Raw genomic sequence first — 27,343 nt, forward strand, 5'->3', positions numbered from 1 at the left:
AACATATTATCAAAACAAAAAATTAATTTCATTTTTGAATATGTATTCATGTCTTAGACCTGAATCGTTAGTCATGAGTTCCTGGTAGAGGCTGTTTTTATACCTCATCATCTGACTGAGAATATGCAGCTCTAAGCTCTTCAGGGTAATCTCTTGAATCTGTCTTTCCTAATCTTCTTTACCGGGTTCTGCAGAAAGAGATGACAGGGAGCCAGGGGAGCAGAGGGAAGAAATAGCCCCACTTCTCACACTCTAGGGTCCCTTCTGCATTTCATTTTCACCTGTGCCCAGATGCCTTCCTTCCTTGGTTTAAAGTGTCTGGGGAAATTGTGCAGCTCTGAGAAAGGCAAAGTCACTTCATCTGACAGGACCAGAGCCAGGGGCTCATGCAGGAGGAGCCTGATTGTTGAAGATCCAAGTGCCTTTGGCATCGCCCACCCAGCTCACAGGCGGGCCACCATCACCCATTTGTTTTATCTGTATCCTGAGGACTGGGGCCCAGTTGAACATGCGTTCAGCAGCTGTGGGCCTTCAGGTAAGTAACTGAGCCCTCCAGACATGGTTTTGTGTTTTGTGATTGACATAAATAATAAAGTATGAACAAGACCATTCTTCAAAGGAAACTCTAACCTTAATATATAATTAATGGGAGGAGGGTGGGAGAAATGGAGAATGTAATGGAAGGACAGTTATGGAGCTCAGTTCCAAGGCTGTTTTCATCTATAATTTTATAATCTCAACAAATGCGTCCTTTCTTTTCTATTTTTATTTTTTTAACAAACTTGGAATGAGTTGTTATCAGTAGTTGGAGGCAGGGTGGAAAAGAAATCTTTATCAATAAATGTTCTTCATATGTGTATGAAGAAATGGAAAAATAAATGCTTCAAGTTGCTGATTGACACTACTCAGGGATGACCTAAAGGAATCTGAGATCCAAATTAGACTGTTGCCTGGAATAGGGCTTGTCTTATGAAACGCTTTAAATGAAAGTGGGGGGCGGTTCATACTGGGGAGACGTTGTGGTTTCTTTTCAATAAATCTCATTAAAATGTGGTAACTCAACCTTCTGCTTGGGAAGCAGGTGGAGAGGGCCTGGGCTGAGGAAGGAGTTATTTGGACAAAATTTCTGACTTCGAAGTTGTCATGGTACCTTAATTAATGATACCTGTCCAAATCCATACTCAAATTAGAACAGAAGGTACCAGACCATTAGACACGGTCCTTACAGATGTATGAAGCTGAGTTAAATGAGCCAGAAGACAAAATGCATACCTCTTAATTTATGGGCAGTGAGAGAGGAGGGCAGGGCTGGGGGCAGTGTGGATGAGGGAAACCAGTTAATCTATGCTAAGGCATTTGTTGTTGCAATTACATTTTTACCAGATTTATTGAGCTATAATTCATAGGCTTTCTAATTAACCCTTTTAGCAATCTGACAGGTTTTTAGGACGCTTACAATATATGCAACTATTACCACAGTGGATTTTCAAATGATTTCATCTCTTTATAGAGAAACCCTGGGGCCTTTAGCCATTACTTCTCCACTCCAACTTTTCCATCTCTAGTCTTAAGAAATCACTACAGGGACCTCTGGTCTCTTTACTTTGCTCTATTCTGGACATTTCATGTGATTATATATATAATGTTTAAGACTATAATACGTTGTGTTTGGTGTCTAGCTTCTGTCAGTGAATGTAATGTTTTCAAGTTTCATCTAAGTTGTGTATGTTGTGATTCCATTCCTTGTTTGGCTGAATAATATGACATTGTATAGATATTTGCTACCACTCTGTCATTGATGGACATTTTGGTTTTGTCCACCTTTTGGCTATTGTAAATAATACCACTGTAAGCATTCCTATACAAGTTTTTGTATAGACTTTATGTTTTCAGTTATGTGGGGCATTTGACTAGGAGTAGAATTTCTGGGCCATACACGAATTCCATGTTCAACTTTCTGAGGAACTTCCAGACCATTACAAAGCAGCTGCTCCCATTCTGCATGTTCACCTGCCGTCTATGAGGGTCCCAACTCCTCCATATCCCCATTGCTTGGTATTCACTGACTCCTTAATTCTAGCCATCCCAGGGAGAGCAACAAGCTGGACAGGGTACTGGTCCTGAGGGATGCTCACAGGCATTTCCAAGTTTCCCCTCTCCAGCAGTGTCTATCACCTCTAGTTTATCCCTTTCAAGGAAGCAAGGGGTGGGGGTGGAGAAAGAATGAAATCTTCCCCAGCCTACTTACAATTTACTCCAGAAACGCTTGCCCCATGACTTTCCAGGCTTAGGAAAGCACCCCTCAAATATTGGTTCCACATCTGTAAATACTTTAACTCCCTTCATTGGGCAAAAACACTTCTTCCCCTCCTCCCTCAACACACACACACACACACACACACACACACACACACACGTGGGGATTAAAACAAAGCCCAGGGATTTCTGTTGGTGAATGACTTTGGTGCTTCTAATGAATCAGATATTTTGAGAGTGTGCTGTGGGAAGAATCAAGGTCTGTCAGGTAGAAGGTGAGAAGGGGGAAACCAAGTAGACTGTAACTGAATAAGAACATTCTGGACAATGGCTTGTCAGCATATTTCATCACTGGAGAAGAAGAAACTTCATAGTGCCAATGAACCCTGGATAAAGCAAGGGCTGAGCCTCAGAGGATGGCTATATTTTAGTGGAGGCAAACAAGTAAATCTTGGAGATGAGCTGAGTGTTGTGACTTTGAGTTTGGATATTCCAGAACTTGTGTCCTAGCTTTTCTACTTTGAAATGTTTTACTTTGTGAAGTTTCTGTCTCCAGGTCACTGTTTCCCTATCAGACAAATTTGCAGAAGAATCTACTCCTGGTCAGATTACTATGAACAAGTTTACTCACATATGGGTTCCTGGATAAATATGGTTATAAACAATTGAGTTTATATAGATGGGACCCTAAACCAACCTGTTAATAACCCAAACTTGTTCCATCATGAGAAGTAAATGCCATGCTATACGGAGGATGAGAGTGCTTGCCAGACTTCATTTACAGAATAGAGCCACATCAGGCCTCCCTGAGAAACTCCATCACCATGATTCCCAGGATCCAAGTCTTCAGGATATCTGGTTAACCCCTGCAGAACATGGGAAAGGTCTAGAGGACCATCATTGGAGAAAGTTCTCACAAAGAGGCTGAGATGCTCTACCACACAACACTGATGGCCGTAGCCATTCCAAAAATTAGCAGGGGACATTTTAAATGAAGGCACAGGGTCCTGGTTGTCCAGGCCTAACCACAGTATTTTTTTCCTAAGGATTGAGACTATGCATGACAAAATGTTTATCTTGGCACACAATGGCAGTCACTGAATGTTTGCTACAATCACAGTTTATTTTAAAAATTATTTTGATTGCTATCCCCCACTGTTATGGAGCAATCCATGCTACTGGAACCCAGCACTATGAATGCAGCATAGGAAGTGGGATTCCCAGGAAAGCACTGTGTGCTCAGAGCATCCTGTTTGGGACAGGTGCTGGGAGGAAGCACGCCCTCCTGCAGCCATGCGTGTTCCTGTGCTAGCAAAGCTCAGGAGTGGCTCCTGGCAGGGAACTGAGGAACATTTGGCAAAGACCTCCTGCAGCTGCCAGAAGGACCTCAAGATGCTTTGACTTCCTGTTGTTTTCTCATGTTCAATTCCTGCTTAGCTATGCAGGGCTCCATGCTTCCCAGAGACCCCCATGTGTATCTGACTTGTGTTGTGTTCCAAACAACCCTCGGAAGTTGGTGGGGAAGGGACTGTTTTCCACATTTAAGGACAGGAAAGCAATTAGTAAGAAGCTGGGGACCTGTGGACAAAACAGATAGACCAGCCACACACTGCTTCTGCCAGTGGATCTCTTTCTCTCTCTTGCTTGTGTGTGATGCACCTCCCTCAGGTTGACTTTATGGCAAATTTTACACCAAATGTTTTGTAATTTTTCTTGGTTAATATTTTCAATAACTCAACAAAGCAAATCTCACTTGCAACCTCATTTTAGAGATCAGAAAACTTAGACATATGCAGTTAGAGAGATCAGCCTAAGGTCACACTGACAGTGAGTAAAACATCCAGATTTGGAATCAGGTCTGCCTCTCACCTAAATTTATGGGATTAAAAATATTTTAAATAGTTGTACAAGAAAGTTGCCAATCAATAAACCGATTTATGAATATTCTGTCTCTTGATCACTATCACCCCTTTCAACATTCTTACCCACCCTTCCCAACCTATCCCTTCCCTCACTTTCCTTAACTTTGTAGGATATACATTGAATTTTTTTTTACTGCACTCACTCCCTTCTCTTCATTTATCTACGTATCTCCCCTTGTCCTCACCCTACCCTCTTCAGGTACCCATTTCCTGGCATTTATTTGGTTGACCTTTAATTTACTAAGGAATTCTCCCCTGAATCTACCATTTCAGTTAATACATTTGTGTACACTTGCATACCATCCTATGTATTTACTTAGAAACGTACAAACTAATTATAGTTTCTAGATATGAGAGAAAACATACAACCTCTCTCTCTCTGGGCCTGATTTCTTGTAACATTTCTCTGCAAGTAATAGAGTATCACTGTTTCTAATGGATTAATGAAAATTCCATTGTGCATATATACCATATTTCCTCACCCCACTAAAGAGCATCTGGGCAGACTCGAAGTTTATGGTCTTAACCATGATGTTGTTCTGTCCTAGCTCACATCGTACAAACAGGTCATTCTTGAGGTCTGCTGGGTGCTGTCTCCTCAAAAAGTCTGTAATTAACATGCTAAGTCCTATAGCAACTCAGATTTGAAGACTCTTAAAATAAATTGCTCTTGCCAGAAAAAAAAATAGCAAAGATCTGTTTTCCCTAGTTCTGAAATATAGACTTATTTGAAGGAGGTTATTTTTCTCTCCTCACTCTACTGTAGGGAATCTCAGTCAGCCTTTGAATCTGTAGTTCTTTCTGGCCTTTTGGGCTTTGAGGATTCAATACAGAAGGAAGAACATATTTGGGGTAGTTACCTTCTTGACAAACAAAGAGCAGCCTAGCACTGTTAGTAGAAGCTCGGTGGAGGTCTAGAGAGGCTTCTGTGGTTGTGGATTGTATCATCAGCTGAGTGTAAATCTCCAAACCACATGTTCTGGACTGGAGATTAGGTCTGGCAGTTACTTCTCTAGTAATGCAACTCACATCTGTTTAGATGGAAAGCTTTTTCTCTGCCTTAGGCACCTGCGAGGGTCCTCTTGCCACGTTTAGCACACCCGTTAGGACTGTCCTCACCACTGCTAATGGTTTCCCAAGACCCACAACTAAGATGTCACAGAACCAAAAGAAGCTTATGTACATTGATTTTTTAAAGCGATATTAGCCTGTATTTTCAAACTATGACCTTATGATTCTTTACTTTTTTTTTAACCAGTCTGGGGGCTTGAACTCAGGGCCTAAGCACTGCTGGTGGGCTTCCCTTAAGGCTAGCACTCTATCATCTCAGCCACAGCACCACTTCTGGCTTTTCTATATATGTGGTACCAAGGAATCGAACCGGGATCTTCGTGCTCTGCAAGCACTCTACCACTAGGCCAAACTCCTGGCCCTGATTCTTTACGTTTTTATCTTCATGTTCCTTTCTCACCTATTCACTGTCATTAACCCACAATTCCAGACACGAGTGTAAAAGGTCTCTGTAGAAGCTAAGCACCAGTGGCTCATATCTGTAATCCTAGCTACTCATGGGGCTAAGATCTGAGGATCATAGTTCAAAGACAAAGGTAGCCCAGCCCACCCCCCCCAAAAAATTATGAGACTCTTATCTCCAATTAACTATTTATTAAAAAACTAGAAGTAGCACTCTAGCTTTGAGTGAAAAACCCAGGGGCAACACCCAGGCCCTGAGTTGAAGCTGTAGGAGACTATCTCCCTCCCCACCCTGCTTTCTCTCCCTCCTCTCTCTCTTTCCCTCCACTCTATCTATCCCCCTTCCCCCCCCCAGAGGGTCCCTGTGGAAGGTCTTGGATTTGTGGGATATAGACCAGTAAGAACTTTACTATCTGTAGATTCTAGAAACTTCTCTCTAACTTTTTTTTTAATTACATCTTCTCAGTAGTGCCAAGAGAGGCTACAGGAGGGATTGTTTTAATTCCACTCAAGGGTAAGGACACCTCCCCCATCACCATGCCCCAGAGAAGTATTTTATCTTGCCATAAAATTGACAAGGAAGAGTGTCTGGTCCTTCCTCACATCTAACTGGTAGCTTTGCCAGCAGCTGTTCAGAGACACAAAGCAGTAGCAGACACAGGGTCTTCCACTTGTTGAGGAACTATGGTTCTCACAAAAAAGCTATGGCATTTTGCCTTTTTCTGTGGAGAATGGAAATGATACTAGGTAGCTGGTTGTTTTCCTGTCATGATAGAGCACAGATGGAGAGGGATTTGAGGTGCCAGCTTTTGGGTCAAGCAGTAGATAGTTTGATTTTCCTTTAATTTATAGTTATCAATAGCCCCTGTTAACTTTTCAAGGCTCTTGTTCCACTAATTTAATCATATTTCTCAGAATCATTCTTCTCAAGTCCTTGAAGGTCAAACCCCGTGCTTCTTCCATGCCCTGCCTTTGACCCCAGACCTCTGAAGCAAGCTTCTTGGTCATAGGTGTCAGGTGTCTGAAGGGCCTTTCACACTGAGCTTCCCTCCAAGCCTGTATTATATATAATATAAGCAGCTGAAGCCTGGAGAAATAGCCTAGCGTGGTGGCTTCCCATTCATTGGCCAGGCGTGGTGGTGCACACCTGTAATCCTATCTGTTCAGGAGGTGGAGATGGGAAGGATCATGGTGTGGGGCTAGCCATGGCAACAAGTTAGCAAGACTACATTTCAAGGAACAAACTAGGTGTGATAGTGTATGTCTATAGAATCTAAGCTACGTGGGAGGCATAGGTAGGAAAATGCTGGTTTGAAGCCAGCTCTGGGCAAAAAGACACGAGCACCTATTTAAAATTAACTAAAGCAAAAATGAGTTAAGGTCATGGTTTAAGTAGTGGATCACTTGCCCAATGAGCACCCAACTCTGAGGTCAGTCACCCCCTCCCCCAAGTAAAAGCTGTGGGTAGGACTAAACTGGCAAGTTCAAAGTCCAGTTACATTCCTTCTAAGCAATTGGCCCAGACAAAGTTTCTATTAAGCCTCTGCTTTATCACATGTAAAATATAGATAAGACCACCTCTAATTGTAGAACTGTAAGGATCTCTAGAAGAAAATTCAGAAGAAAAAATATTTCAGTATCTATTAGAAGCTTAATACTCCTTCACCTCCTTCCTCCTGCCCTCCCTCCCTTCTTTCCCCCTCCCTCTCTCCCTCTCTCCCTCCCTTCCTTCCTTTCTTTCCCTTCCCCTCCTCCTTTTCCTCTTATAACCCATTTTCTTCCTCTTCTTCTTCTTCTTCCTCCTCCTCCTTCTTCCTTCTTTCCAAATATGTAAGAGGCTAGATAATCAGCCAGGTAACAAATAAAATGAATTCTCACAGGAAAGGAAGATTACTGGAGTGGCTAGGGAATGAAAAAATAAGCTTGGAGATTTAATTTGAAAAAGTAGGTAAGATTCATTCAATGTAACCAGAAAAAGGCTATGTTCCAGTGATTTGAGTAGAAACAGAGGCCATGAATGTCTCAGTTCCACTGCCCATACTTGCTTATTCCAGCCTTGTTTTCTTGTTTTTGTGTGTTTGTCTTACTGTGATTTTTGTTGTTGTTTGCTTGTTTTATTTTGAGATCCAGGAAGTAACTATTTTCTCATGAAACATTCCATCTAAATTGCTACCTTGAGTAATGAAATAGGCTGACATGCTTGATTTGTTTTAATTATATGTACTTACAAACTAATCTCATTTAAAATCAAAGGGTAAGTCACTGTTCAAGTGTATTGTTTGCATTGTTTTTAGTCTGACTTAGAAAAGAAGTGGAATCTTACTAAGAGTGGCTTCTCTTCAGAGAACCCCCTGATTTAGCATCATTTGCTCTTAATTATGCTAGACCATGCCTGACCCAGTACTTCTGAGTATACACTCCTGCTAACTCACAAATCTGTCTGGATCTAGTGATGGACCTGAGTACAGACAAAACTGCCAACAGACAGGTGGTATAAACTGGGTACAGGTGGCACATGCCACCTACTTAGGTGGCTGACATCTGAGGAGGGAAGTCTGAAGGTAGTCCAGGTAGGAAAGTCTATGAGATTCTGATCACCAATTAACTCCCAAAAAGCCTGAAGTAGAACTGTGACTCAAGTGGTTAATCAGCAGCCTTGAGTGAAAAAGCAGAAAGACAGCATCCAGGCCTTCAGTTTATGCCCTATTACCTGAACAAATACACACACGCACACACACACACACATGTGCACACACACACACGTGCACACACACACACTCTTGTGTGTATATATCATTGGGGCAGACAGGTGGCTAGCACATAAGTGAGTCCCTTCCTGGGATAAAGACAACTAATAGCAAGACATTGTGGTCTGAAAGCTGCTGAGGGTATGACAGCTTCCTTGTCAGCCTTCCAAAGACACTGTGCTGGGAATAATTAACCTTCTAGAGAAAACCTTTGTAAAGTCAGATTCATGGGGCCTTTACATTTAAATATGTCACAAGTCTAAACGGACTGTTGAATGAATTCTATATATTTCTTAAAATTAGAAGTAGAACTGTGATTTCTTTTATGGCAAAAATCGAAACACCCAACTGTGATGAGGAGTAGAGACTAAGTCTTTAACATAGACTAACATTATATAGTAAAGCCAAGATCCTAGGCCTCCTTTCTCCCTTTCCTTTTCCTTTTTCTCTCTTTTCTTTGTTTTGCTAGTCCTCGGGCTTGAACTTAAGGCCTGGGCACTGTCCTTGGGTTTTCTCAAGGCTAGCACTGTACCATCACTTGAGCCACAGCACTTCTTCCGGCTTTTTCTGTGTATGTGGTACTAAGGAATCGAACCTAGAGCGCTTCCTGTATGCCAGGCAAGCACCCTACCACTAGGCCATGCTCCTGGCCTCTCCCTTTCTCATCATTGCAAAAGAGAAGAGCAGAGAGTTTGCCAAGATGGCTCCTAACCCAAGTGGATAGGGAGAATTCTCAGGACATAGAGTTGAGACCCCAGGAGATAAAGACAAGCTTGGAAAGAAAGGTTGAATTATTAAGGCCACTTCCAGCACCCTCCCTTTCAGTCTATCATAACCCAGATATTTGTAAGGTCATTCTTGACATCATCAGCATATTCTGGTCTAGTGGGACAAATATCAGTCCTATTTCCTATCAGTCTTTTCCCTGAAGTGCTATCATGTGATTCTAGTGGGTAGCTGGGTATCTCTTATCTTTTCCTCAGGCCAGACTTGTCCTTGAAGGGAACAGTCAAATTCTGTAATCAGTATCTGCCTACTTATGAAGGTCATCGAGTAGATCTGAAGTCGTCCTTGATGGAAATACCATTTACTAATACTTCACCTGCACTCAGTCGTCTTAGATTATGGTTCATTTGGCCAATATTAAGAGTTTAATAAGGATCAGACAGCTACTTCCAACGCACTGCATAGTTAGCTTCTTTATTAAATATAATAATGATTCAGTTTATTTTCTGTCCATCACATTTGTTGATGAGGGGATGTTGGACCCAACCAAGTTGCTGTAAGTCTTACTGTGGTTGAGGAGGTACACACTGTACCTTAATCTCTTATCTCTTTTGTTAGTAGAAAGCACTCCTGCCTTCATACCTCCATAACTCTATTTCCATTGTCTTTCTATCCTGTTTTAATGTTATTTAGGTACTTTTACAGTTTACCATATTAGAATGGAAGCTCTCTTAGGGCTCAGTGTAGAACTTTGTGATCCATACATCACTTTTACCTCCTTGCAAGCAATGATTTTTGTGTTGTCATTGTTCACTAAGTATTCATTAGCATAATTAATGAACCAGTGATTATTTCTTTCTTTTCATCTTGCCTCTCTGGCTTTCCACTGTGGATGCAATGGCTTAATGTTGTTTTTGTGGCCTTGTTTCTTTTTTTTTTTATGTGCAGATTTAATAGCCAATGAAGCATATTGGTAAATGCTCGGGGCTTTTGGTATATTTTATTCAGAAGGGGAGACAAATATTGTGCAATCCGGATCCCAAACTAAGAAGAATTTACTAAATATTTCCCTTCCAATCCTCCTGCTCTCCTACCAAATCCCAACAATCCAATATATATGCAAATTATTTTCCATCTAGAAGAAGGGAAGAAAAATATCTTTTAAACCTGTTTTAGAAATACATCAAACTTGGCTTATGTTATAGAAGTTTATTAGCACAATCTTTGATGGAATTGTAGCAATATGCAGCTTTTAAAGAAGAGAGCCCATATATATATATACACACACACATAATAGAATGTTGTTATCAAATCATCTGTTTAGTCCCTTTGAATCTTCAGGTTTTAGGGGGGCTGGGAGTTTTGCCTAGTGGTAGTGCTTGCCTAGCATGCACAAAGACTCAGGTTCCATTCCTTGGTACTACATACATAGAAAAAAACCTGGAAGTTGTACTGTGGCTCAAATGATAGAGCTCTAGCCTCAAGGACAGTGCTCAGCCCCTGAGATCAAGGCACCAAGACTGGCAAAAAAGAAAAAGAAAAAAGAAAAGACCTTAGAGGTATTTATGTAATGAGGCTGTGGTTAATTCTGATGCCCATTGTCAAATATACTCATTTACATAGTTTGAAGGAAGAGGCTTTTAGACCAGTATGCAAGCATATTAACTGTTTGCACAATAAAATGATGTAATTAATTATTGATAGATTCTCTTGAGAAAAATATATTCAATTTGATGAACATGTTCCATCTAAAGATACAGCATTGTCCTATTCTCTATAATCTAAAGTGAAGAGTAGCTGAAAGTAATCAGTGAAGGGAGATATTTCCTTAAGGCATAAATCCAGATACCTTAGGGCCTTTTTTCCCAGGCTACTCCAGAACCAAGACCCTTATCTTAGGGGACAGTCTCATCCTTCCTCTTCTATCAGGCTTCCTCTGGCACCCTGTCTTGTGAAGCTCTGGCTCTTACCTGGCTCTGTAAGAACTGGCCTGAGTTTGGCCTTGCTTTGCCTTTTAATGTACATTTCCACCACCATCTAGGATATCATACATATCTCTTCCTGTGATTGTCAGGAATGCAAACCTAATTGACCAGATTCACCCTTTTCAAGACAGAAAAGTCTTGAAGAAGTGTTTAGCCAACTCTTAAGTAGGTCTTTGTTTGATCTAATATCTGCTAACACTCCTGTGTCCACAGCTCAGGAAGAGAATCTTTATTGTGTGACTTCTCAGAAGAGGACAAAGTGAGAACAGCAAGAGAATGGCTGGGCAAGGCCCCCACAGATTTATTCCACAATTTAACTCATATGTTGATAAATGAAAGTCTTGTCACCATAATTCTATGCTGTTTATATGAATGAAAGATAAAGCCCTGTGGCTATCCACAGAACCAGTGCATTACTTTTGGTTTTATTCATTAGTCTATAGAAGAATGATACTTGGGATCTCCAGGATACAAACTGGTTGGATACAATGGTGGGCATTGAACCAGTATAATCACTGAAAGGGTAAAGGTACACTAGCTCTGTTTTTAAGATACATTTGCCTTGTGAGCCCTTGGCCTTACCAAGTCCAAGAAATGGAAAGTGAGGTAATAAAAACACAGATGAGATGGTGTGTAATCTCTAAGAAAAGATGAAGCAATTGGGTGATGGGACCTAAGATTGAGAAAGCAATCTTACATGAACAACCTGGACAGGCTCCTGCATGATGTTGGTCCCTGCTTGTGGAAAACAGGACAGTGGCATTCTGATACTTCTACCTATGTCCAGGTTTTTGTTTGTCGTATTATTTACATGTTGTTCTTTTTTTTTTCCATTTTCATTCTTTCTACAACCATAACCCATCCATTGTGATGTTTGTTTCTTATGTGATTGAATCCACTGTTCACTGCAAGCCCTTTTATTTCAATATTGGCTTTTCTGAGTTTATTGTGGCTAATCTCTTACTTGTTGATGTTGCTTTGTCTTCCCAAGGAAGAACCTTGGTGGTCCCCTCTCCAAGCCCCTTTGTAATAGTGAGGTTTGCCATTGCCTTTATGTCTGACACCATTTTGGCTGAAGTGTAGGGTTTTTCCTTCTGTCAAGAATTTGAAGTGTGGTTTCTTTGCCTTCCTAACAGCCACAATGCTTTTGAAAAATCTGAGTTTTTATCTTGTGTCAATGATAGACTCCCCCCACCCCCCACCATGAGGCTTGAACTCTGGGCCTAGGTGCTGTCCCTGAGCTCTTCAGCTCTAAGCTATTGCCTTACCCCTTTAGCCACAGTGCCACTTCCGGGTTTCTGGTGATTAATTGGAGATAAGAGTCTCTCAGACTTTATAGTGCCCTGGCCAACTTTGAACCACGATCCTTAGATCTCAGCTTCCTAGTAGCTAGGATTACAGGCATGAGCCACCACAACCAGCTGATAGGCATTTTTCTCTCTCTCTGGATATCTAGAGAATGCTGTCCCTTGAAGTTCAAAAGCTTAGTCTAAAATTGGGCTTTGTTTTCTGTATCAATTTTTTTTCTAATTTTACTTGATTGTTGATACAGGTGATATACAGCAGGGTTACCTTTACCTATACCAGGTAACACGTACATTTTCTTTCACATTGTATCATATTCCCTCCTTCTCTCCTATTCCCTCCCTCCCATCTCCACCCACAAGTTGCATGGTTCACTTTCACCAATGTCCATTGTGCTCCACTTTTGCACTTTTTCAACCTTTTCTCTCTGATTCTGTGCCCTCCCCCTGACTTCCCATAAATGTGCACCTCAATATACCATAGATAAAGAATACAGAATCATCAGATAGAGAAAAGACAATTCAAGAAAAAAAATCCTTTGTTTTCATATCTTTTGGATGTGAAGTGTCCTTCCATATCCTGGTTTATGATGCTCAGGGTAGATGCCTAAGAGTGGTATGGCTGGGTCATAGGGCAGGTCTATGTTTAGTTTTTTTTTTTTTGTGGAACTTCCAGACTGCTTTCTAGAGTGGTTGTATTCGTTGTTCTGGATCAAATTTTATCAAAATTTCCTATGTACACTCTGTAACTTCAAATTCAGATCTACCTCCAGCTCAGCGGTATTGTATTTAATCTGTGGATAGATCTGCGGTTCTCCACTGTTAGGATATACATTTTAAATTTTCTCTTATGTTACATGGCTATTGGTTTTCCCTCATTGTTTAAGATTCTTTCTTCTGCATCTATTGAATGCATTTTCAGCTTTTAATGCTAGGAATTACATCTTTCTTTTATCTCCTCCTCGTCCTCCTCCTCTTTCTTTCTTCCTCTGATGCTAGTCCTGGGCTTGAACTCTAGGCCTGGGTGCTGTCCTTTAGTCTTTTAACTCAAGGCTGGCTTTCTGTCACAGCCACAGTTTCACTTTCAGCCTTTTCTAGTTAATTGGGGATAAGAATCTCACAGAATTTCTTGTTTGGGTAGGCTTCAAACTGTGACCTCAAATCTCAGCCTTCTAAGTAGCTAGGATTCCAGGTGTAAGCCACCAGTATTTTCTTAGTATTGAGATTATCTTGGTCCTAAGCTTTTGTTCCTTAGCTTCTTTGTTTTCTTTATATTGATGTGTTATCTACCTTAGATCTTTTTTGACTTTATGCATTGGCCCTCCCCTCATCCACATCTGTGCCAGGCATCCTGTGTAGGTTGCAATCACTGTGTAACTGTCTCTGCTTAGAACCTCCAATGGCTTTCACTCTTGCTCTTGGGAAAACCCAATATCATTGTAATGACTTCTCCCTATCTCTTCACTTCTGTTTCACTAGGCCCACAGGAGGCCCTACTGCACTAGGTAAGCTCTTGCCTCTGGGCATCAATTCTTACTGTCCACTCTGGCCACATGGCTTATTCTGTCTTTCCTCAGGTATTTTCTCCAGAAATTTTCTTCCACCACTCTACCAAAAACTACAGCTCCTTCTCCTAACATTCTTTATCCTGCAACCTTGCCTTTTCTCCATACTATGTAATATTTCCCAGTTTATACATATATAAAACAAATACTTATTTTATTATGCCAAATCGCTGTCCCATCTAGTATGTAAACTCTCAACTAGTATGGACTTTTCTTCCTCATTGTGATATCCCAGTACTTAGCCTTAGTTAACACTCATTAAAGATGTTTTGAATGAATAAATGGGCTAAGGATGTAACTTTCTCCTCCCAGGAAGTTTTTTTTATTTTAACATCAAAAATAGGTATTCTTTGTGGGTTGGTATTTTTTTCTTATTTAGCAACTCAAACCATATAACTAACTATCAGGAAGGGGCCAAATTCTTTCACACATCGCAGATTAAATTCCAGGCTTCTGTGCTATCAAAGTCTCCTTAGCTGAAAATGGTTTTGGAGGCTTGAGTTTAATAGTTTTCAAGTTTATTTCTTGTTGTAAGCTGATGAAAGCGTGAGAGGCAGACAATAATGGTAACTGCCTTGCATTGCCATCCTTCTCTATAAATAACATTTCTGGTTGTCACCCAGTGCTGAGGAGGTGCTAATGCCAGGTCCAGTTCAAAAGGAAAATGGGTGGATAGGGAGCTACTTATTCAAAATGCAGGAAAATCTGCCACTAAAGGTACTTAAAATATAGTGCTCTTTAGTGATTTTTGTGAACTCTCCATCTTCTGATTGCTATTCAGTGTTGTCTCACAGTAAAATTACAATTTTAAATTAGTATCATGAATTTTATTCATCATTATTCTATGAAATACCAATTTTAAATGCAAATATAAGAGCATTGAGCTCATATGTGGAATCATCGTAATTACAAAATTTGTATTGTATAGATTGTAGATGCATATATATGAGTGCGTGTGCACATATGTATATGCATATTTCTTTTCAAAACAACTGAAATGCAGCACCAACTAACTCAACGGTTTTGATTTTATTTCTTAATATTTGTACTTTTTTTAAATTGTATTTTGTTGTTGGGGAAACATATAAAGGAGTTACAGTTACATTTGTTAGGTAGTGAGTACATTAATTCTTGAATATTGATACCCCTTCTCATGTTTTTCTCCCACTTTCCCTCCCCACCCCCTCCCAATCATCGTTTTTCCCCTTCCCTTCCCTATTTCAAATAAATAAATAAATGTATATACAATATACCAAGTACCAAAGTCAGATACAGTAACCACATGAGAGAAACCATAAGGGGAAAAAAAGAGAAAAGAAATAACTTCAAAAAAATAAAAGAAATAACTTCACATAGTACATTAAGAACAACAATCACAAAGATAAACCTCTTTTTTTTATTGTCAGGATAATGGATAGAGGGATTACAGTTACTTTTGTCAGGTAGTAGGTGTATTACTTCTCACACATTGATATCCCTTCTCATGTTTTTGTCTCTTGTTTCCCTGTCCTGGAGTTCATTTCACTTAGTCTCATTCTATATGGCCATATGTACATAGCTTTTGAGCTATTGTGATCCTCTGTTAGGAGAGTCCTAGATGCGTACTAATTATTACAAATGAGGGAAACCAGAGAGCTTGTGTTCCTTTGGGTCTGGCTTACTTCACTTAATATGATTTTTTCCAAGTCTTTCCATTTCCTTATGAATGGGGCAATATCATTCTTTCTGATGACAGCATAGAATTCCATTGCATATAAATACCAAGTTTTCTTGATCCATTCATCTACTGAAGGGCATCTGGGTTGGTTCCATATCTTGGTTATGATAAATAATGCTACAATGAATATCATTGTGCTAGTAGCTACCAACACTGTACCTGGGGCTTGTTAATGGGTCAGGAGGGTAAGAAAGGAAGGGGCCAATGGGCTGCCCTGTCTTTCCCTTTCCTTCCATTTCTGTAATCTAGGGAAAGAGTCTAGTTAGGAAAGGGAATAATAAGTTTCCCTCATCTTCTTTCTGCATTCAAAGAAACTGGTCTGAATGGAAAATGAATTTTAGTGGCCTTGTTTATCCAGTCCTAGTTGTAACACTGTTTTCTTGCTGGCCCCTTCCAGTGATTCTGATTTTCCATGCATCAGGGGTCTACTGGAGCCCTGCACTGTTGGGACATTCCAAACATGTCATCAGGAGTGGAAGACACACATTACATATGTATCTCCCCTAACTACATGTGTGTCCCATCGTCCCTCCTGATTATACTTAATGGAATACAAGTTCAAAGGCTACATTATTCTAGATTCTAATATTACCCAAGCAAAGCACCACACCAAATAGAGGACCCTTGTGAGTCCTATTGAACTGCATAGGTAGCTGACCAAGGAAACTGGGCCTGTCCTCACCAGAACAGTATGCTTTTACCAATCACAGAGAAGATTGCTAAATCCCACAGAAACAAAATAAAGTACCCAAGGTCACTCAGTACTCAGGGTAGTGGAACTGGAATTCAAACCCAGCCCGTCTGTGACCAGGCTGCTTGTGTAGGCACTGTGACATACCAGAATAACCACCGGTGAAGAGCCCAGACTACAAGGAGAGCAGAGTGAGGCTGGCAGGTAATTTGATGCATTTCTGTGCAATTGTCTAACTCTGGACACATTTGCTCTGGGACTTTTAGGTTTTATTTTCATACAGCTTTTAGATGTTGACAAGCTTGAGTGTGTTGCAAGGTCCCTTTCTCTGGATCCTAAAAACTGGAGACAACACTATCCTTCCTGTGGTAGTGATGGCTGTAATTGTTGTACATATTGTATGTTTTATTTGGCTTGTCCCTTGGGTGATGACTGAAATATCCCAGGAGAATAAGGGAAAGGCTGAGTTCTGGGCGTCTGCCAAAGCAGAATGAGAAGCACTATAAGGCCAAATAAGAGGCTAGGGTGGAAAGGGCAAATGTGGATTTTGTAAATCTTGCAAAATTTCTGTAATCAAAAGGATTGCTTTTGACCATCTCAAGAAAATGCTGCTTCTTAAAACTAATTAGATAGAGTAGATGAGATAAATAAATAAATTTATTTATTTATTGGATGTGGGGCTTGAACTGAGGGACTGAATCCTGAACCCTGTCTACTTTAACTTTTTTTTTTTGCTAATCCTGGACTTGAGCTCAGGGCCTGAGTGCTGTCCTTGGACTTTCTCAAGGCTAGAGTTCTACCACTTGAGCCTCAGCACCACTTCTGGCTTTTTTTCTATGTATGTGGTACCGAGGAATCGAACCTGGGTCTTCATGCATTCTGAGGCAAGCACTTTACCACTAGGCCAAACTCCCTGCCCAACTTTTTTAAAAGACTCCATGTATGGAAGTAGAAACCAATTCTTCCCTCTCCAGCCCAGGATGAGCCTGGTAGGTCAAGGATAACATGGTAACAATTAGGTATCAGGGAGAAGATTATTTTATATACAAGACAAAATGCACTGTCATTTCCATTGTTCCATGGTTATTGAAAGTACCAAAAAGGTGGTATCTATTAGGTGTGCATGTATGTATAGAAAGGAAGACCCAGCTACCCAAAGGCAGAGCCCATGACTTACACCTCTGACATAGACTCTTACTTGACATGGGCAATGTAAACACATATATGTACTCAAGTTATTATGATTCTGGATACCAAAATGGTGGCTGACACACAACTGACATTCTGTTAACAGTGACAAAAGTGGTAGTGAACATAGGTTACCAAGAAGACTTAGTAAAAGAAAAAATGACACTACCTGATTAATCACACTACATTTTCAGCTTGCTTTCACTCCAAAGTAATTATGGCTTTGCAGCTTGGCAAATATTTTCAAGCAATTGCTAAGTTGACTTTTATCTAAGAGATTAAATTTCCTTTCAGTTCAGTTGAATTCTTTCATTGGCCTATTAGAGTATAAAATAATGAATTTTTACCTGCTACCTGGTAGGCTGCCAGCATTTATTCCTTGGTGCTATAGTAGAAACTTTTAAGAGGTAGGATCTAGTGTAGGGTCCTCTGGTCATTGGGGGGGGGTATAATTTTGAAGGGAAAAGAGCCCCAAGACCCTCTCTATTGTGTAAGAGAGTGACTCATTTCTCTGCCATATGTTCTACACCATAAACCCTGAAAAGCCACGGTGCCAACCAACCATGGATTAAAATCTCTCAATGTGTGAGCCAAAACCTTTAAACTTTTTAAGTAGATTATCTAATATATTTGTTACTGTCAAGGAGTACTGACTAATATATTTAGTATCCACCAAATATTGCACTCCTGCTTTGTCTCTAGTACTATGTGAATGCAGACACCATATCACGTGACCTCTTCCTTCTAGAATCCACAATCTTTTGCAAAACTACATATGAAATCTTTTTTTTTTTTTTTGCACTGTAGTCCAGTTCTAACACTGGCACTACTGAATACCATAGAGAAAGAAAGAGTTAATCGGAAATGCCTCTCAGTGTGTCCTGATAGAAAGGAACTCTTTTTATAGCCTAATAATTGAGTGTATGCAAAGAGAGAAAGCTAATAGTAAACTGTTTATTAAATGTCCTTTTTGCAAGTAAGTTAAAGCTATTTCTGTACTTGTGAACTTCTCTTGTTCCTGGAATTAGGCTAAAATCTGTGAAACTCTATCAAAAGATCCTTAAAATTCCAGTAATAGGTTTTGTTACCCTTGTGGGAAAATCACAGCTTTTATGTTTACTCTGTCATCTATAGCCTTAGTGAATTGTTTATAGTGACCTTTAGATAAACTGTAGTGAGTTTTGTCATATTTTTGAGTTGCAGTCTATTGCTTAGGTCCAAATTCAGAATTGGCTTTTGAAATGGACTACAGAGAAATTTTGGATCCAAATATTAAATCATTCTGCTTTAACAACTCAAGCACAAGAACTTTGCTGGGCATGGATTCTGTGAAATTCATATGAAAAAAAATTAAGACTTGTCAGTTGAGGATCAAGAAGGCGTAGACACATAGGCATTTGTCCCAGACGATAGGAAAATTTGGACTCACTACTTGAATAAGTTTTCAGGAAGATTGCAGTGAGTATGGCACAGATCATTATTTTTGGCCAACAGACTATGAGGATCATTTTCCAGCTGTGATGGTGTACATACAGCTATTTGTAAATCTCACAATCTATCTTCCTGTTTTGAAAGCCAGACTGCTGGGCCCCAATATCTTCTGTCACTGAGGGAGGGAACTGAGATAGCCCCATATTCACCTCCCCAGAATTTAAAACATTAGACCTGGAGTGAGGGCCAGGTGTGTGCGTGTGCAAGACACCTGAGTATTTCTGTCTTTGGAATTCTACAGAGCACACTCATGAAGCTGGAAAAGCATGACACCTTCCTTGTCTTCAGGTTCACACAAAGCCATTAGTATCAAAGAGTGAGCCATTCTCCATGGTCGTAATTCTTTAAATGCTGTGTGTGATGCATGTGGTGATCCTTTTTATCAGAAAAAAATGTCTAAAAAGACAGAGAAACATAGACACTGTGTTAGACAGTGTGCTAAATGCTGGAAATACACATGTCAACACAACCCAGTGCTGGAAGAAGAGGCAGCAGAGCTGGAAACAGATCATGGGAGCCTTTGAAATGCAGCCAGAGTCTTTAGATCTTGGAAAGAAAGATCTTAGACCCATCATTTCTGAGATCTAGCATTTTCGGCGGGAGTCCTCTGTGGCCTTGCATCTGCCTGTTCTTACACTCTCATATTACTCATGAGCAGTGGGTTAATTGCCACTTTCCTGCCCATTCCTATCACAGTCCATCATAGAATGGTCTTTTCCTCATTCTTCATTTGGACTCAGCACTGCCTGGCACCCTGGGCCTCTTTGTGTCTTGGCACTTTCCCAGTCTCACTCGGAATCATTTATGAATCTGCATCTTCTTCTTTCTGTGCATCCATATCCAAAATGAGCTTCATAGGTGTAAACATAAAGTAGAGAGCAAGTAAGGAACTCATTCTTGAGGTTTGTTTCTGCTGGATTCTGTTCTCAAGGATTTTAAGTGCTCTCTTGCCAAAGGGAAGTTTTGAAGGGTGGTCCATGGACACCTGGGTCCTTGGACCCTACAGGGGCCTGTAGGACAGGATCCCCTGCTGGAAGCTGGGTGATCACAAAGTGGATTTGTCCAGGTTGCTTGTTTTCCAGTGGTAACATTCCCTCTTAATTGGCATTTCTATTTAAATGATGTATGCTTGAATTGTTGCCAAGAGTGGACATATGTGGACAAGCTTTCCTGTCTTACAAAATTGTCTCTGTCCTTTTTTGTGGACAGACTTTGTTTCATTTTGTGAGTGAATGAAAAAGGCAGGAGTGAGTCAGTTAGGGGGTGAGAGGGAGATAAAACAACAAATAAAACCCAGGGTCAGTGTCTGTATTATGAAGACTTGTCTCATCTGAGTGGAATGACACTGAGATAATTTCTTTGGAAATGATCTTTAGAACGAAGAATAAAAAAAGGCCTCTTCTTTCTCATGAACTACAAATTTTCTTTTATTTCTTAATTTTTTTAATTTTTACTGCTTTAAGTCCTCACCATCCTCCCCACCCCAAACTTAAACTGTAAGTAAAACTATCTCTACTTTACTTCTGTTCTTGATGATCTGAGCAATTCTGTCCTGAGGGGAAGAGACAAAAACAATTTGGTTTCACTCTCTCCCATTCCAAAAATAACTTTAGCTATACCCTCTGGTTATCTTGAAAGTGCAGAGTGGTAGCTTTTATCCTAAAGTAACAGTATTTGATTATTGGGGGCTGGGGGGGATTTTACCATCTGACTGTTATTTAGCAGCTAACTTCTGACTCATTCACACTGACTGTGGAACTAAGAGAAAAATTCTTTCCATGGAAAACACTAGTTGGGGGGAGGAGCAGGAGCTCTCCCTGATCTACTGTGTAGTATTTTCCTTTAGAAAAAGAGCTCTGAAAATGAATAGACACCAGCTGTTAACTCTGCTCACTCAGCCTTCCAAGCTGCCAGAGAGCCTTTCTTGATTGTGCCATTTGTCCCCAGAGGTGGACAGGTAAGTTTGATATTACCCCCAAGGAACCAGCTCTGTTAGGAAGCTGAAATCTCACTATTAAAAATTATCATCCTAACTGGGTGTGGTAGCTCACACCTATAATCCTAGCTACTCAGGAGGCTGAGATCTGAGGATCAAGGTTCAAAGCCAGCCTGCACATAAAACGACCTGAGACTCCAATTAACTTCTAGAAAATGGGAAGTGGGGCCTGGCTCAAGAGTAGGGCAATAGCCTTGAGCTGAAGAGCTTTGGGACAGCGCCCATGCAGAATTCAAGTCCCATTGCACACACAAACACACACACACACACACACACACACACACACACACACAAAATGTCATCCTAACTGGGCATCAATAGGCCAAGATCTGAGGCTTGAGGTTCAAAGCCAGCCCAGACAGGAATGAGACACAAATTTTTAGTTGACCACCCAAAAGCCAATGCTAGAGTGCTAGCCTTGAGCATAAAAGCTCAGCATGCCAAGTCCCAGGACTGGCACCCTCGTGTACATGTACACATGAGCGTGTGCATGCACACATGCATGTGCAAACACCCATACACACTGTCATGCTGAATGAATGAGAAATTGAACTAATGATAACATCTTAAGTATTTATATGACTGGGTTTGATGTTCCCTCTCACATTTCACCAGGGAGGAGAGAAGAAAGTTTTTGTTGTTGTTTGTCCCCTGAGGAGCTGGGAATTGAACCCAGATCCTTATGCATGGCAGTCAAGTGCTCCATCAGTCAGATACCCCTTCCTGACTTCCCTGGACCTCCTTAGCTTTGAGCTGAAAAACAAGAGTCCCTTGGAGAGAAGTGCCTCAAGTGAGGGACTGAGCTATTTGTTCGGTAAAAATATGACAAAATAAGCTCACCTGCTAGGCTCATAGCACCAATTAATTCCCCCTCTCTGTGGGGTTGATTTTACTTGTCAACATCTCCTTCAACACTCTGAGAGTGATTAGGGGCAGGGAATGTAGACAGTGAAGAATGAGCCATGAAAATTGGGGAATACAAAGGGCTTGTTTCCTTCTGATGCTCTTGAATCCTGTCATCCCCCTTGGACTTTGGACCTTGTCCCACTCATACTGGGCTCATATTTATGAATGGAGGTTAGAGAAGCTGCTTAATGGCTCTTCCATGCTTATATTCCAGCTGGCTGCAGACACAGACAAACCGTGACCCTGCAGGCCTGCAGGGGGGCAGAGATCTGTGTGGGTAACGCGAGTCAATAGAAAAGACAGCCCAGGGGCTGGAGGGGACTTAGCTCTTACTGAAAGACTGAGGCACCCAAGCTATTAATAGTAAAGCCCTGAGTCACAGATGTAGGAATGTCACAGCTGCTTGAGCTCTGCTACTGTCACACATCAGAAAGCAAACCAAAGAAGACATGCCCAAGATGAATATGAAGAAAGGGTTGTTTTGCTCGCATCTCTCCAGCCAATCCCTTCCCCCCCAACCAAATGTGGTTTACTTCATCCACGGTAAGCACCCTCTGAGTCAACGCTGAGGCAGGTTGGTCGACTCCATTCTTTTCTGTTCCCCTGGCTCTCTTAGACTCAACACGTTACAATATTTGCAGTAAATACAGTCTAATACTGGCTGTGCTTTCTGGTTCCGAAAGATGTGTTGGCCATCTGCTGTTCTCCCGGAGTGCAGAGACGTCTGTCTTTTTGTCTCTTGCATTTCTCCCACGTGGGATGTCTGTGACTTGCAGTGGGGACCCAAGTATCTGCATTTGGAAGACAGGTGCTGGAGAAGGGGTGGGCGTTGGCTCTGGGAACCAGGAAGTCCTCTGCTCACTGGAGACATGCCTGGGACCTAGGGGGTCAGAAAGCGAAAATCAGAAACTAGTGAAACTTAGACCCTCTGTAGCTGTGGACAGTATTAGCCCAGACGATTTGTCCTTAAACTGTGGGTTTATCACGAGGGCTCCTTCTACACTCAAGGATCTTGTCTAGTAAAACTCCAAAGAAACAGGGAGAAAGCAGAAGGGACCTCAGAATCCTACCAAACTGGATCAGTCAGATTTTTCTTTTTCACTTTGATCTTGAATTTGATCCAGGGTGAAGACTCTTCCCAGGCTCTCAGTTCCCTGCCTCAGACCCCTTGGCCCTCTTCTCCATGGAGGTAAACTCTAGGGAGGAACAGCAAGGGAAACAAATGCCCAGCCTGATTCATTATTCAGAGGCGAATGGACTTGAAGCTGCTGCTGGCATTATTTTTCTATTAGGGCCAGTTTTACTTAGTTTGTCTGAAAGAGGCAGTAACAAGGACAGAAAGGGGCTGCCATAGAAAACAAATAAGCCAACAGTTGAGGAGTGTTACTTAGGGTAAACAGGGCCTGGCTGTGGCCTGGCCTCTGTCCTCTGGCAATCATTTATCAGACCCTGGGAGAAGGGCCAGGACTCCGGGACCGTTTCGTGGTGGCCCTGTGTTTCCTGAGCCTGGGCGTGAGGAATGCAAGGTGGTGTCGGTGACCAGAGATTAGGACACTGGAATTTTGCTAGCACACAGCTGTGGCCAGTGGGAGCTAGCCGGAGCCCAGAATCCGGGAGCAGGGCGCGGCCACCGCCCCAGCCCCGCAGGCAGGCGGGAGCGTGGGGCGCCCAGGCGGGGAGCTCGTGGCGTGGGAGCCGAGCCCGCGCAGGGGGCGGGACTTGAGAAGGCGGCGCCGGCCAGGGACTTGGTGAAGCCGGTGCTGGGGGCGTCTCCTCCCGGTGTCTGCAGCCACGAATCTGCCTGCCCGGGCACCCTTGCCGTCCGGTTGCCTTCCCGTCCCCAACGCCCGGGATCTGGTTACCATGGTGAAGGAGAAAGGTAATTATAAATATCGATCACGGTGTGTGCTTGCAGAAGTTGGAATAGCACTGCGGGGGTTTAGCCACCTAGGGGGCGGTGGGTCAATGGGGAGAGAATGTCTGCATTGTCAAGTCTGGGTCTCCCCGAACCCCGACTTGGTTAAGAACCTGCCATTTCGTGAGTGTCCCAGCCTCCGGGCTGTTTCTGGTGCGTTTGGACCGCTGAGCTGTGGTGTCTGCGTTTCTGCTGATGGTTACTGTCTTTCAGATTTGTGGATGTGTCTGAGACTTGGCCTTCATTCTGTCCCTCATTTAACCACTCATCCGTGAGTTAATTCCGAAATGCTATGCAAAGGGCCTTCTGCCAGGGTGGGGCTGTGAGGGGATCTGCCCAGGTAAGCCGCGTTTTTTATAACCAGTATGATCTCCAATCACTCCTCCAGACACCTTCTGAAAAGGATGCTGCTGGTGACAAAGTTTAGCCGAGTCACATCGGAAAGAGAATGAAGAGAGAAAGCAAAGCGGGCGTGCCCTGTACAGGTGTACATTATTAATGCGCTGGGCGTGGCCCTGAAATCAAGATAAACCATTCAGAATTGGACTGTAGCTTAAATCATTTGTTTGTGAACTATAAAGATTTTTTTTCTAAAAAGTGAAATGTAACAGTAGACAGGGAAAATAAAGGCTCTGTTAATTTCAATTGTTAATGGTTAGTGTGTATCTTTCTAGACTCTTTCAGACTGGAATTACATGCACTTGAGGAATATTTAAAAAAATAGGGTCATTTTCCTGTGACTTGATTTTTATTCCTATTTTAGAAAGCTTCTCCAAGTGATTGTAAAGCGTAAATGATTTATGGTCATATTTTCTCCACTAACCCAGGCATCTGCTCTTTTGGGGATGTCTTGAACTATTTCAAGGACTTACCTACTTCCTGCTGCTATAGGATATAATACATTTAAGATGAAAGCATTTAATTCAAGTTGATCCTTGGTGCTAGGAATGCAATTTGGTTTTATTATACTAATGGATGGATGGGGAAATAGCACTGTGGTAGCTTAAGAGTACTGAGGCAGCACCTCAGGACAAAGAGATGTGGTTCTGCTCCTTTCAGTCCATACCTGGGGACATTCAACTTGAACATGCCTTTGCTGTGATCTTTCATTGAGTGAGCGATGATGGCGTGGCGTGACTTGGTGTGGATACAGATACTTCAATAATGTTTGCTCTATTGTATGTGTGTGAGTGGATGGGGGAGGAGAGGTGCTTCTAGGAATCCTCAGTGCCAAGTATGGATGTTGACATGATTATTGGCAGTAGGGAGCCTTTATTTGTACCTCTCTCCCACTGGCCCTGATCTCTTTGCCTAATGGATTTGTGTTTGCTTTCCTATATGAGTGAGTGATCGATGATTGATGGGGAAGGGGATTACAAAAGCCACTTCCAGGCCATACTCCTGTGGGTTTCAGATATTTTATACACAGCGTATATTACATATCAGGAGTCCCCAAGCAGCCATCCCAAGGCTGTGACCTGGGTTTGCTTGTGGCTACTACCTCAGTAGAATGCAGTGGCCAGGCCTTCCGGGGTCACATACCAGCATTATTTTAGCCCTTGTCAGGCTGTTCCATTTTTATTTTGAAGTCTGTGTCAATCCACACTTGATGCCTTCCAGATTCTGACTACCCCAGTCTTAGCCAACAACAGAGGAAGGCAGGGGATTTGGGAAGATGTACATGTGTTTCCATAAGAAGAACTGTAGCCTGTAAATAGAGAAGGGCACAGGGCAGGGAAAGGGTTACTATCTAGTCATTCATCTTAGAGCCAAGAAAGCCAGAGATCAGAAAGGGTGGGTAATTGTTCAAGGTCACACAGCAGATACTTGGAACACACACACACACACACACACACACACACACACACACACACACACACTTATTCATCTTTTCTCTGTACCCCATCACATAATATGGACACCTCCTGTCTCTTCTCACTAGACAATGAACTCTTCAGGAGCTGCACTGTCTCCATCTTTAACTTTCCAGAGCATAGTTTTAGTGTCAGCCCCTTATAGCTTCCAACCAGAGAAACACATGAGCCTCTTGTCATAGCTGGAGTAGAACCCTTGTCTTTTCATTCAGAAACATTTCCAGTTGTTCTATTCCTTCTTGCTCTGAGAAAGCCCCTCCTTCCTCCTGCAGCCAACATCAGACATCCTTGAACAAGCTCAGGACATGGCTGTGCCCACACCAAGTTGGACAGGAATCCTTCTGACTTTCTGCTGCACTCTCTGCCTAGCACTCCCATTGCTTTGTGCCATCATGTGACCTCTATCACATCTCCGGTTTAGGGTTCGCAAGAACTGGTAAAAGCACATGTATCCATTCTAGCCCTGTTGATATGGAATCCATTAGCTGACATTTCTTGACCCACATTATATCTTCTCCTAACCAGGCGCCCATTGGCTTCCAGTTGCAGACACTTATTGATTCCAGAATTTTGATGAAACGCGTGTTTCCTTGATGTGTTCAAGGATGCCTTACCCTTGCTGTATCCTGTAACAAAGAAGCTTGAGGGACGTTTGTGGGATTATCAGTCAATATCTGTCTTCCCGGAGACAAGCTCATCACACTGCACCCCAAAGGACCACCATATCCAGTTAAAAGCTGTACTTACCTAATGAGATGTGCCCTAATACAGTCTGAAAAATACAAAAGAGTTTGCTTCTTCATAGAGAAAACAAGAATAAGCAAATGCTGGAGGTTAATTTATATAAACATTCTAATTTCAACTATTAAGGAGGCTTCTGGTTTGGAACCATATGAAAGAGTAAGAATGTAAAAGCAAGAGGGACACAGCTGGAAAAATAGAATTTTACATTGGGGGTAAATACAGTTTTACATTTGGGCACCATATTCTTTTTTATGCATTCCACAACCAATGCACTTTTAGGTAGAGTAGGACCCAATAAATTGATCCTACTAATTAAGGAGAGGGATGGCCACTGTCCATTGGCCACTATCCACACATGCCCCCCCACACACAATTTCTCCAGAGCTGGCTGTCTCAACCTCTGTACCATTCAGATAGCTTATTCTTTATAGCTATATCCTACGTATTATACAGAGTTTAATAGTACTTATGACCTAGTACTCCTGGCCTCTCTCCACTATTCAACAGAACCGTTTTCATGACAATTGAAAACGCCTTCCAGCATTGCCAAATGCTCCTTTGGGAAACAAAATCACCCAGGTTGAGAACAGTGGGGCTTGGATTCCTTTTTCAGATTCCATTAGATGAAGCCTCTCTGGACCAGAGTGAGGAATGTAAAGTCATCCTTACCAGAAGCCAATCAAAACATCACCATCATAGCCTGTTAACTTCTGACAGAAACAAACATTTCAAATAATCACAGGACACCAATGTACCATATTTGTCAGCACGCTGAAGCTGTTAACAATGGGATGAGTATGTTCAACAAACCCCAAATGACAGGTGATCCAACCTGCTTCTTCA

The 27,343-nt window shown here is 41.8% G+C and overlaps 1 protein-coding gene and 1 long non-coding RNA gene across 4 annotated transcripts in view; both read left to right on the forward strand.

Moving 5' to 3' along the window:
- The first annotated feature begins 291 nt into the window (after nt 1–291).
- Nucleotides 292–27,343, forward strand: part of Ablim1 (actin binding LIM protein 1) — a 160,387-nt gene continuing 133,335 nt past the window's right edge. For all 3 annotated transcript variants that reach the window (XM_090345798.1, XM_090345799.1, XM_090345800.1), the window contains exon 1: nt 292–535. In XM_090345798.1, the coding sequence (XP_090201924.1) occupies nt 292–535 (244 nt within the window). The remainder of the gene's footprint in view (nt 536–27,343) is intronic.
- Nucleotides 23,480–24,496, forward strand: LOC150053810 (uncharacterized). Its single transcript, XR_016537795.1, has 3 exons — nt 23,480–23,846; nt 24,096–24,153; nt 24,271–24,496. It is a non-coding gene; the product is annotated as an uncharacterized LOC150053810 (long non-coding RNA).

The sequence above is a fragment of the Megascapheus bottae genome, chromosome 15, assembly GCF_031878675.1.
Source record: "Megascapheus bottae isolate mThoBot1 chromosome 15, mThoBot2.hap1, whole genome shotgun sequence".
Lineage (NCBI taxonomy): Eukaryota > Metazoa > Chordata > Mammalia > Rodentia > Geomyidae > Megascapheus > Megascapheus bottae.